Below are 13025 nucleotides of genomic sequence, written 5' to 3' on the forward strand. Positions count from 1 at the left end.
CCGCCGGGGTCTCCCTGAATGTCCGAGGAGGTGCACCGGGGAGCGCAAAGCTCGCTCAGGAATTGGCAGCCTCGATCGTAGGTGCTCCTTGGATTATTACTTTTTTCCAAACTATGTTCGTAAATCATTTAATAATCCGGCACTCAGTCACTCGGCCCTACCTTTGAGTGGATCGTTATATTTTATGGCCTTTACTACGAAATTAATGAAAACCTCTCACGAACTGGGGCATGAAACCTGCTCCTGATTAGCACGTTCCCCAGACGTCCAGCTGGCCTCTCCGCAAAGGATGGGAGACGCGTAATGTTCTTTTCCTCTGAGCTCATTCCATACACGCGGCCTGGGCAGAAACGAATCTTTGAATCCCCATCTTCCCAACGTAAACAGCGTAGGTCAGATTCATATTACACTGCGGGTTATGTCACATCAATCCACAGCACTTTTCCCCCTCCCAGTTAACATCGCAAGGCTAAGGCGAGCTGCTCTCTGCTTTCCACACCAAACCAGGCAACCTTTAAAAAAAAAAAAAAAAAAACAGATCGAGTCTTTTCTCTCCACGGGATCCAACAATTTCTCCTTTCACAGCCCAAATTAGAGATCACAGCCTTGATCCTGCATCAGTGAAGATAAAGGGAGTTTTGCCCGGACGTCACTGTCACCAGGATTATGCCCTGTGTCTTTAATATTTAGCTACAGACCCCACTCCCCATTGCAAAGTGAAACCCAAACTCGCACGTGTTTCTTTAAAGAATTGACCCACTCTGGGCCAAAGTCTGACACCCACCTTCATGTTTAACAGCACCCTACTCTGTCAGTAGCCCCACAAGTCACTGGAGTAAGGTTCCACTTAATATAAATAAGAGTGTCGGAATCGAGCAGCCTTCAGTGAGAAGAGTATTTTTAAAACAACTAGACTAGAAGCAGATCTGACACTTCCCCTCACTCACCTACAGTTACAAAAGGCGTGGAAAATAATGAAGATCGAAGCCCTGTATGAAAATCATTGACGATGTAGAAAAGCTATTTGAGCAGAAATCTCATTTGATTGGAATGTAAACCTGAGAGAGTTAAAAGCAAAACAAAAGAAGGTATTGCGTGTTTAGATCTGCGGGCAAATCTTGCTGGCCTTATTCATTGCTGTCACTGGCGAATGGGGAGCAGGATTCGGATTTTTATTTTAAATAGAAGTACTATGAAGCCAAAATAACTTCCATGATAAGGCTGTTGTTCAAATGTGCACTGGGCAAACGCACTGGAGATTGAGATTGCCCTTTACTACCAAGAACCGCATTTCTCCCGTTCGGACAGATCTCGCTTCGCATCCTATGCTGGAAGATTCTGCCAAAGCAGAGTTTGTCACTTACCAGCGTGCTATATCGGAATCACAACAGATCCCTGCCTAAAAGGCTCACCCCTTTCTAAGCCAAGTGTGCTGCATGCTACTCCACTGTCCTAGCCTGAACTGTGACGGAATACCAGACTAAACGTAGAATTTGTATTTTCTCTGCTTTTTAAAAATACATTATTAATTATTATTATTATTATTGTACTCAGCGCCTGTCACGTTTTATTTACCCGTACAAAGGATGCCCGGAGACAAAAGATTTTTTTTTATTTTTATTTTTTTTGCGTCAGAGATGTTATATATTTTTGGAAGGGTCGTGTTTCCTTTAAAGAGGTGACCTGTATCCTGTCCGCAGTAGGGGGGTTATTTTGATACTCCGGGAAGTTCATATAGAATTGTGCAGATCACAGGCTTGGGGGGGAAGGGGCGGGGCGGAATTCCTATACATTGTGCTCTGGTGGAGGAAAAGCAAGATCTACCTAATACTACAGGCAAAAAGACATGTTCTAAATTACCGTAGGATGGCACTTACGAAGTAGACAAAGGACAATACAGAGTGAGTATTTTACACAGATTCCTGTCAGTGGGTGTGTGTAATATGCATGGAGTTCCTATGATAAATGCCTGGAGGTCAGATGACATGTTCATTAAATACACACATATTACCTTAGTGTGAGCTATTGAAACTACAGAGGCTCATTCTGAGGCAGTAGATACTGCTGAGTCTCTGCCCACGTGCAGTGTGATCTACCACAATAACGAAGTGAAGGCTTCTGTAGGATTTCAGTGTTTAGCTCGCCAGCGGACAGCAAACGGGAAAAGTATAGGACCGTGGCGAAAGGCGCCTTCGCAACACAGCAGTTTGGATCAGCAAAACAATTAGCCCTAGCTGCCTCGCATACCTGAGCCGGGCTGCTGGACAGGAGGCTGCCTTGCAAAAGTCTGCGTCAGTCTTTCTGCAGCGAGCCTGTAGCCTGCCTGAGAGTCTGAGGGTGGTGTCCGGCAGCGGTCTCACATCTGGGAGAGCTAAAGGGGTCATCAGCCCACTGTCTCCCCCCTCCTTTTCTGTTGCTGCTTCACAGATTATCTACCAGCTAGAAAACGCGCATTGCTGCCTTCTAAGAGGAGACTTTCCAGGGACTTTAGCCGTGGCGTTCACTGGAGCCCTCCTCTCTCAAGCCGTGAAGAGGAAGAGAGGGGTATTTTAGGCTCACCCAGTTCAAACAATGCATGATATAGGCAGACTCGTGAACAGCGGCAACAAACCTTAGGTTATAGAATGGCTTTCCGGAAAGCTGAAAAACCCATCTCAGCGCGCTGAATAGACCGGTGCCTGGGAAACAGAAAGACTACAAGAGAAAATAGCAAAAGGCTAAGAGATCCGAGCAACTAACTTTCACACTTTCCATTGCACTGGTGTTAGCTGGCCCTGTAGGACATTCCTGCGCGTTAGTTTGCACTTGAAGAATTCCAAGCACACAGGTCCTGCACTTCCCCCTCAAGCAAAAATCCCACGGAAATCAAGGGTAAACTGAAATCGATGGGAGTTTTGCTTGAGTGAGACATAATGATGGGGAACCCTGATACATTGTTTTCGGGTGTTTCTTTTCTCTTACTCCCCATTCCCCCTCTCCTCAACTGATTTCATGTTAAGAATACTTTGCTATTGTACCTATAGTTTTTGTGTCTCTCTACCTTTGTACATAACCAAGGAACTCCTTTTCTCTCCTCTTAATGTCTTCAACCCCACGATATTCCATAACATCGCCACTGATGGGAGAAGTTTAAAACTTCTCAGGCCAAGGAAACTTTCCTGCAGCAGAGAATAACGTCAAAGGGCTCGGCCTCGATAACCCAAAAAGACATGGGAAAACATTCCGTCCTAAAATGGAAAATGTATTTACTCCTGTCTGCTGTTTATTTCTCTCCAAATCTTGCGTGATTCAGCACACTTTGGAAAACTGTAGCAATCGTGTCATTTAAAACATCCTATTCTTACTGCAATTTAGGGTTCTCAGCTGGATTCAAAACAATCTATTCAAGGTGCACTGCCTTTAAACGTTAGTTGCCTAAAGCGCTTTTTTTTTTTTTTTTTACTGCAAGTAAGGTAGGCCTTTAAGTTTTGTAGAGTATTTCCTTGTCTATTCTTTAGACACAGGCTGATCCGACGAGAGCACTGATTGCTTTATGGACACACAGTCCCTATCAGAAAAGCAGTTAGATGGTTAATCTGTTACAAAGATTGTCAAATGTCAGAATGTTCCCCCGTAGCCAAAAGAGGCATCAAATCATTTAAAAAGGACATAGGGGAGTATGCAGTTCTGAGGAAGATGGCTATAAAAAGCGTCCTCTCTGTGACATGTGCGTTTGCAAAAAGGAAAATCCATCCAAATAAACAGTCGGATTCCAGGCCTGGTGCCAAAGGTCCAATAGAAGCCAAGAGGTCTGAGGGCTCAGGACAAAGAAAGGGCAACAGAGTCTGGGATTGGTACTAAATCCTTCCCCTCCCCCTCCCCCCCCCCCATCCCAGCTCTTCCCCTCCTTCCATGCTTTGAAGGGACTTGTCTTCTCTTTGGATTTTTCTTTAGGTTTTGCCGAGAGTCTATTGGATGATCGTTTTGGTTGATCAGCATTTTCAACTAGCGCAAAATGCAGTCATATCCCCAATGCTGAAATGTATCTGCCTATCTCAGCCTCAGCCTGTCGAGATCTATGTAGATCTTGATAAATTCAGACACCCTGAAACTGACAGTGGAGGGAAAATCCTCCAGGGCTTAAGGAAACGTACTTTTAGAATACTGAAGGGATTTGTTTAAGTTTCAGTCTCGGATTTAATTGAAAAAATGCTTCTCATATGCCGGACCTCAGAACAAGAAGAGAGGGAGGGGGAGAGAGCCTGCAGTTAAGAAGGGAAGTTTCTGAGATAGCAGTAAACATTTATCTTTCATATTTGTCTTCCATTTTCTTAACTGGTTTAGTCTAAGCTATTTCATTTATTCCAAGAAGCAGAGGGGCACGGACGTGAAACTGAAACCGCAATAATGAAGAGATTTCCTAGAATAAAAAGGATGATTATAGAACACCATCTGACCAACCCGTATCTGCCAAAAGTATAATGTCCATATACTCTGGCAAAGCAGAGCTCCAAAGCTGGGTTAAGCACAGAAATCGATACACCAACCAAAATAAACATCTTCACCAACCAGCATATGTACTTTTGTTTAATCGGGGGAACCTCAAGCTGATACTAACAGCAAAAAGTCATGGAAACGTTCAGTACCTTGTCTCGGACGCAGGATTTGTGTGGCTAAAAATAAAGAAGACAGTAAAACTCAGAAGCAGCGACCACCACCGGTGCCGCTAGTGCTCGACGATCATTTGAATTCATTGTAAATAGCACGCCTGGCTTCTTAATGATTTGTTTAAAGTAATCGTCTGCTAGGCAGAGTAAATTCCTGTCAGGTATGAGGAATCTGACGCAATTTGTTACCCTCTTTCCCCTATAAACGGGAGATTACGGCAGAATACTGATGTAAATAAGAGGTGCTTCTCTGCCCAATTGGGGCTATTTTGGTTTACTTGTGAACTTTCTTTCTCAGGTGCTTTGTAATAAAGAGATGACGCAATTGCATTTTTTTACACCGCGAGCAGAGATTTCTCCTGAAAGTTACTTTGAGAGAATTCCCCCTTCCGACGTAATATTGTTTAAACCTAATGATCTGGTTGGAGTTATTTCACATAAAGTTACCCTCCTTATATTTAATAGAGAGAACTTATAGGAGTGTATTGAAATGGGCGTGAAGATTTTACAGTGTTCTCTGGTGGTGGAACGATCTGGACATTTAAACAGATGTCACAGAGCTTAGGAGAAAAAGAATTGCTCTCACTGATCAGGCTCAGGGAAGGATTTTAAACGCAAAAAAAGAGGATTTTTTTATTCTCTGAGGAGGTAATTCCAACAAGCTCAGAAATTGCGCCTCCAAATACAGTATGGGAACAACTTATACCAAAGTCTTACGAAAGGTAAACAATTCATATTGACAAAGCGATTGGGGGGGCGGGGGTTCCTATTAAAATGCGTGGTAAATAGTGTGGAGCTTCGTAGTGTTTTCTTAGCTGATTCTCAGGTACAATCAAGCCATTTTCGGACACATTCCCATGTATGTAGCAGTGGTGAGCTGGAGGAAGCTGTCGACGCCTGTTCAGTTAATTTAGGTTTTCTTTGTCTAATTACTGTGGAGCTTAGGGAAAAGGAGCCGGGCTCAGGGCAGTAAACTGACACTTGGGCTCTGTGTGTGGTATCCAGGCAGAGTTTGATGGAAAAAGCCTGCTTCCACTCAACTGCAGGTCACTGTCTGAGACCAGCCCCAACCCCAACCCCCTCCTTGCGTATACCCACTGCAAGGAGCTGCACTGGAGACAGACAGATACACAGTGCTTCAGGCATATTGATATGGCGTCCTGCTCGGCCGCAAACCTTTCCTTTCTCTTTGCTCCAGCATCCCTTTCTCTTCCACTTCCCGTGCTGCTTCCATCCATCCTCCCCCCTCCCCACGGTTTTAGAGATCTTCCACCACCCCCAGCCTTTGTCTCTCTCTCTCTCTCTCTCCTCCCTTCTCCCCTTAATTCCTGGATCAGACCCTGTTTCCAAGCACGTGTAACCCTATAACGGAACGGGGGGTTTCACTGGAAATGATTTCACCGGGGGCACATCGTTTTTTGGCAATGTCTCGTGAGCTGTTTCTCGATATAAAACCCTGGCAGGCTGTCAGCGGCAATATTGCTGTCTCGGGTTCCATGCAGAAACCCAATCAGTCACTCACACACTCACACACACACACACGGTGAGATCGGAATCATTCCGCTCCTTGCTCAACATTCGTTTTGTTGCGTGGTGCGGGAAGTCAACCTGGGGCGGGTGCCGTGGCAAAGTCCACGCACAGGTACGTTCAGATTCTCTCTCGGTTTCTAATGCTCCCCCCACCCCCTCAGCTCCCCTGCGGTCTCCACGCTCTCCCCTGAGCTGCTGCTCTGTGGGGAACTCCCTCCATCCCAAGGGGCGGGGGGGGGGCATTCCTTCAAGCGACAAGAGAGCATGCAATTGCCATGCCAGGAAAGCGAGAGCTCGGCACGTTACCTTTGGAGTCTGGCACACTGGCGTGTGGCTGTGGGGATTGAAATGTCTAAGTGAGGTTGATGAATGGTGTAATTGCGTGTGTTAGGGAGGGCAGCGAGACCGATCTGGTGCGGCAGCGCCTCCTGCCCAGATGACGAGTGGACAGGGGCCAGCTGGAAAGGGGGTGGTCTCTCTCTCTCTCGCTCGCTCGCTCGCTCGCTCGCTGCTGCTGGGCTGAGTTCTCGGAGGGATTCAGGGGGGTCTGAAGAACAAGAGCAAGATTTAAGGAACTGATAGGTGGCCGGGTGTTGTTTGGCTGCTCAGCCTCGACGCCAGACTCGAGGGGCTCTCGTGCTTCCTCCTCTCAAAGGCTCAGGCAGCGAGGGATGGCCGCCAGGTGGGGGGGCCACGCTGGAATGTCAGAAGCCCTGAGCCGAGCCCTCCCCAAGGCAGTGCAGTGAGGGGGCAGGGGGCGAGCCGGAGCGCAGCCTAATCCGCCCTGCCAAGTGCCTCGCTCGCCGCGGCGCAAAGGAGGGGAGCCATTGCGCAAGGGGCCTGGCGGGCGCTGCTGGGGGAGTGATGCACAGGGCGCTGCCTGCAGTCCGCCGCCGCCGCCTCCAGCAGCAGCACTAGGAGGTGCCCCCGGGAGCAGCAGCTCGCCCCCTCCCCGCAAGCCCACCCGGGCACCCGCCCGCCGCACCCCGCTCCAGCCTCACCCCACCCCTCCATTCCCTCCCTCCGCCAGATGACCACCGAGAGCGGCCAGCAGCAGCTGGAGCCCCCGGCCCCTCTCCGCTCCTGCAGCCCGGCTCCCGGAGCTCTCCAGTCCGCCTTGATGAGCCAGCCGCCCCCCTCCGCCCTGGAGACCTCCTCCTCCTCCTCCTCCTCCTCCTCCAGCAAGAACAAGAAGGCGAGCTCGGGGCTGCGGCGGCCCGAGAAGCCCCCTTACTCCTACATCGCCCTCATCGTGATGGCCATCCAGAGCTCGCCCACCAAGCGGCTGACCCTGAGCGAGATCTACCAGTTCCTGCAGAGCCGCTTCCCCTTCTTCCGCGGCTCCTACCAGGGCTGGAAGAACTCAGTGCGCCACAACCTCTCGCTCAACGAGTGCTTCATCAAGCTGCCCAAGGGGCTGGGCCGCCCCGGCAAAGGCCACTACTGGACCATCGACCCGGCCAGCGAGTTCATGTTCGAGGAAGGCTCCTTCCGCCGCCGGCCCCGGGGCTTCCGCAGAAAGTGCCAGGCGCTCAAGCCCATGTACCGCATGATGAACAGCATCGGCTTCAGCGCCTCCATCCTGCCCCAGGGCTTTGACTTCCAGGCGCCCTCCGCCTCCCTGGCCTGCCACGCCAACGGCTACAACCTAGACATGATGACCAACTCCATGGCCGGCGGCTACGACGCGCTGAGCGGGGGGCATCACGCCCCTCACATGTCCCCCAACCCGGGCTCTACCTACATGGCCAGCTGCCCGGTGACTTCCAACGGGGACTACGGTCCCGACAGCAGCAGCAGCCCCGTGCCGTCTTCACCCGCCCTGGCTAGTGCAATTGAATGCCATTCCCCCTACACGAGCCCGTCAGCTCACTGGACAGCATCGGGGGCATCTCCGTATATAAAGCAGCAGGCCCTTCCACCCAGTAACCCAGCCTCCACGGGCATCCACTCCAGCATGCCCAGCTACTCTTTGGAGCAAAGCTATCTGCACCAAAACGCCAGGGAAGACCTGTCAGGTAATACCCCTTCCACTTTCATTCCTTTACGGCTGGGGCTGGGCTCTTGCTAGGATTAGAGGAGGCTCTCCAATCGCTGCCTAGTTTGGGCAATCTGGTGGTTGACTCTGGTTTACTGAAGCTGTCAGATAAGAGCCCAGGAACAAGGGCGAGGCTGGGGCTGCGTTGTGTTTTCTCTGAAAACAGAGCTTGACAAGAGAAAACAAAACCTGGTCCGAGAAGGACAAATAGAGCTATTGTTCGTGAACACATTTGCTCTGTTTCTGGCTAAGTATGGGGAGAACAAAAATTGCCATCCACTACTGCGTTGCTGTGGGTTTGGATCTCAATATGAACATGTCCGTTAGTGTTGTTATTACTAGTTTAGAGGTTAAAACCCAGATCCTTATCTTTATGGTATTGTCAGTTTCAACCCGTCTGGTATGTTTGTTTGATTTCTTAGACAGAAATACTAGGAAAACCATAAATAATTACAAATCCCACATTAAATACAAAAACCCAAGGAGATTTATAGCAAGAGTGACTGAAAAAGGTGTTTAATATTACCTCCAAAGTCTTGCAGGCTGCGGCGGAGGGGGGGGGGGGCGGAAAACCCGATAATCTTTAAAAATGCAGAAGAGATTAAAGCAGATCTAATCTATTTCTACAACCGGAGGGGGAAATGTGCCTGGATTTCTCCCCTCCCTGCCTGCTCTAGTGATTATAGAAAATGTATTCTTAGAAAAACTGCAAAGGGGACATTAGCGGAGAAAACAAGGCACAACAATGGGTAAAAGATGTTAAGTTGTTAGGGGGGAATTTTCCAAATAGCCCTTTTAAATGTGGGTCTTGGAGGTTAACCAAACAAAGACAGTCTGGGCTGGACCACACCGAAGAGGATTTTAGCCTGACTTAACCCATATGAGAGCAGGGTCTTGTTCAATTTTATGGGAATTTCAACAAGTAACAAATACAGAAGACCCTCTTCATTGGGTTCCCCCTCCTACCCCCCGCTACTTGAAGGGCTGTCAATCATTCCTCTGTTCATCTCAAAGAATTGCACTGTACCTTTCGATCTAAAATACCCAGCCTTCACTTTGGAAAGCAATGTTTAACCTTTGTTGGCTGCTTCGCTCGCAGAGAAGTAACTTCTTAACAGTGCAAACGGTTCTGGATGTCCTTTAGGAAAGGAAGGTTTAAAGTTTGCATTGGCTAAATTTATCTCAGCAGTGAAGCTGACCAAACAGAACCGCAGCGTTAAAACCTTGAAAATAATCTCAGAGGCTGATCTGTAAAGCAGCAGCAGCTACAGGAATTCAGTGCTTTACAGCAGCTCCTGGGAAATGGACCTTGGTCCAGAAAACAGTAAGCGAACCCTACCTCCACAAAGAGTTTCCATCTGCCCAGGCGGAATCTGCACTTTCGAAATGCCAGATTAGAGCCTCCTTTAATTGTAAATCCCGTTCTACAGATTAGATTAATTCTTCACTTTGGTTTTATGATCAGAACAATAATCTTCCTTATCCTTTTTCTGAACAGACACGCGCGTTCACAATTGCATATTCTCGCCAACCCCTCGAGGAACACTTTCATAACCTTTGGACAGCTTTTAGAAATACTTTGAGGTTTACAAATAAAAAATGTATCCCAAAAATGCAGTAAGCAACTTCAGTGGGCATGGAATCAACAGGATCTTAGAAGTGACGTTTGTTATCAGAGTGCAACATTTTAATTTTGAAAGGGACGTGGAGACAATCCAAGTACAGGTTGTTTTTTTTTGTTTGTTTGTTTGTTTTGTTTTCAAGGGATTTTGTTCTACCGTTAAAACTCAAATATTTCCAATAATGTGATTATTTAAATCCAGTTTCATCCTTTTAAAACGTAAGAGAAGTACAGATCCCATAGCTAGCTCGCTGCTATAAATATAGATCCAGCCAGCTAGCTAGCTAGCTAGCTAAGATCATTTGTGCCAAAGGGACAAATTAATATTTATTTCAGATGTGCTAGATCAGAGGGCAAATCGTGCAGTCAGTTTTTGAACGGAATTTCCAATTGATTTCAATAAATGTGTTCTGTTTAAAACTAATGCCATGATTTGGGCCCAGGCCTTTAGTGAAAGCAGCTCAGATCATCATACCCTAGGTAGCTAAAAAGGTTTTGTTTGTGAATATATACACTTATGTATATGCGGCATTATATGGTAAAAATTAGTTCCTGGGTTTGTAAGAATTCTTAATAGTATATGAATAAGAGCAATTATTTCTCATTAATCTACAACGTACAAGCAATAACAAGTGCACATAATGTTTCTGTAGCTGCTTTTTTATTAGTTTAATGCGACGCAGATTTGGTTCCAAAATGTGTTTTTATCGGTCAATAAACCTATATCAAATCACTAGCCTTTTAAGTTAGTGATGGTGTAGAGTTTAAGCCTTGGACTTGCATCTGACCCAAGAATAAGAAAAGAAAAGATTGGAAACAGAGACTTGTTCTCCTGGAGGCTTGAGGGAGACATTTTTTCGCACACTATTAAACCATGCTCACTGATTGAATCAGGGTTGTAATAAAAAGTGCAATGGTTTATTGTGAGCATACCAGCAGGGTTATTAGAAAGACCAAGGAAATCCAGCGAAATAATCACCTTTCCACAGTGAGCACTGTGGGGTGAGGAAAGGGACAATGACAGCAGCTCAGGAAGAGATAGGCATGCTGCAATGAATACTGTACATGCCTCACTGTACAAGAGGGCTGCCTAGCCTCCGGGCACAGAAGCTGGAGACCTATTTGCCTTGGAATCTACAAAGTTTTATCCAGATTACAAATGCAGACGCTGATGTTCTGTGCTGTCGGAGATTTGCTCCAGTCTCTGCGGGACTCTGATAAGCTACTGAAGAACCTCCAATAGGCTTCTTTTCCAATAAGATTTGAAAAGGTCCAATAGGCCAAAGGAAAAATCTGAACCCACTGAACATCCCCTTTCAGATATGAACAGATTGCTCTGGGAAAGGTGGGGGGGAACACCTGGGTTAGATCCTGCAGTCCTTTCTCAAGCAAAGCTCCCACCGGGAGAATAAAGTCTGAATAAAGGACCTCAGGATCAGCCCCACAGTTGTATAGAATTGCTCCCAAAAGAGTACAGCACATCCGGAACCGGGCACACTGGCGTGTGGCTGTGGGGTTTGAAATATCTGAGTGAGGCTGATACCTGATTTATATACTCGTGATACTGTATGGGGGAGGTATTGTACTTTTTGGTTTAAGTGTAGGGCATCATTCCTCTGTATCTTAAGTATATGAATACACGTCTAACTATAGCCAGATACAGTACACACACACACTCACATTCTATAATTAATACAATTAATTCTCATTGATCCTCTGCCCACTGAAGTCAATAACAAACCTCCCATTCATTTTGATAGGGCAGGATCAGGATCATTATCTGCACTGAATTCAGAAAAAAAAAGTGCAGGTGTGTTCGCATAGTTGCCCGCACACACACACACACACACACGAGGGGGTACAGAGATGTGTGTGTGCACAACTCCAGCAAACATACCTGCACACACATACACACCATATACACATAACATGTATATGAGGTTGTGCGTGTTGTGGGTATATGGGTATAGATTGTATGTATCTATATAATCCATATTATCTATATAATCTAGATCTCTACACCCACACTGACAAGCATATTCTTTGTGTTTATAATATTATACACATACACACACACACACACAAATACACACAAACTATTTAAGTATGTATGTGTGCACAATAATTTTACACTTTTCTTTTTTGAGAAATGGGACAAGACTACTTACCTTGTAAATTTCAATAGCCTTCAGACTGTCTTTTGAAAGTGTCTTCAAGGAAATTAACATTTCGTGGAGGCCTTCTTAAATGCTCCAGAAGGCTACATCACATCTGTAACGTTTAATTTCCCCACATATCTGAATTTATATTCGCCATAACTACGATGTATGTCAGACAGAGAACCACTCTTTCAGACAGAGTCCAGCTAATTTCTGAGAAGCTCTTGTTATTTTCTTCTCTTGCAGTGGGATTGCCTCGCTACCAGCATCACTCTTCCCCAGTGTGTGACAGGAAAGATTTTGTTCTCAATTTTAATGGCATTTCTTCTTTTCACCCTTCTGCTAGTGGATCTTACTATCATCACCATCACCATCAAAGCGTCTGTCAAGATATCAAACCCTGTGTGATGTGAACTTAGCACTATCAAATAAAGACAGTCAGGTGGCTGTTTAACAGATTTGAGGTATAGACGGACTCACGCAGATAAAATGTAATGTGCACTCCTGATAGCATTGAATAGTACACAAGTCACTTAGCAAAATTACATAAGGCAGCACTGTTTACCATTTTGTCCCCTGCCACACCTTGAAAGACAGAAAAAGTTGATGTAATGCTCCAAAGCTTTTTTGAAAGATTTTCTTTTGTGGGTGTGTATGTGCTTGGGAGGGCGGGGGAAGGGTATCTTTTATAGGAAGTCTATCCAAGTTAATAATAAAATGCATTTCTGTGATCTCCATTGTCCTAAAAATTAGGGTCTGTAAAAGTGCTCAGTTCTATCTTTTTTTTTTTTTTTTTTTAGTAGAAACAAGTTTCCTTTGACTGGGAAAAATCTGCCTCAACCCAACACCAGCGACAAATTCCCTTTCTAAGTGGTTCGAGTGTTAATTAAAGTTTACTTTTTTTCGAAACACTTTCTATGGACGCCAGCACCAATCAATATTATTAAAAGTATATTGCTTAGACGTTTCGTGTATAGAGTTTAAGAAAGTTCATTTTTTCCAGTATTGCAACAATACAATGTTTTGTTTTT

The 13025-nt window shown here is 46.0% G+C and overlaps 1 protein-coding gene across 1 annotated transcript; it reads left to right on the plus strand.

Annotated features, from left to right (window-relative positions):
* The first annotated feature begins 7206 nt into the window (after window positions 1-7206).
* On the plus strand, window positions 7207-12407 carry FOXF2 (forkhead box F2). The gene is made up of 2 exons (XM_077809140.1): window positions 7207-8194; window positions 12241-12407. The coding sequence occupies exons 1-2, from the start codon at window positions 7207-7209 to the stop codon at window positions 12405-12407; spliced, it is 1155 nt and encodes a 384-aa protein (XP_077665266.1).
* The last annotated feature ends 618 nt before the right edge of the window (window positions 12408-13025 follow it).

Source organism: Eretmochelys imbricata, chromosome 2 (assembly GCF_965152235.1).
Source record: "Eretmochelys imbricata isolate rEreImb1 chromosome 2, rEreImb1.hap1, whole genome shotgun sequence".
Lineage (NCBI taxonomy): Eukaryota > Metazoa > Chordata > Testudines > Cheloniidae > Eretmochelys > Eretmochelys imbricata.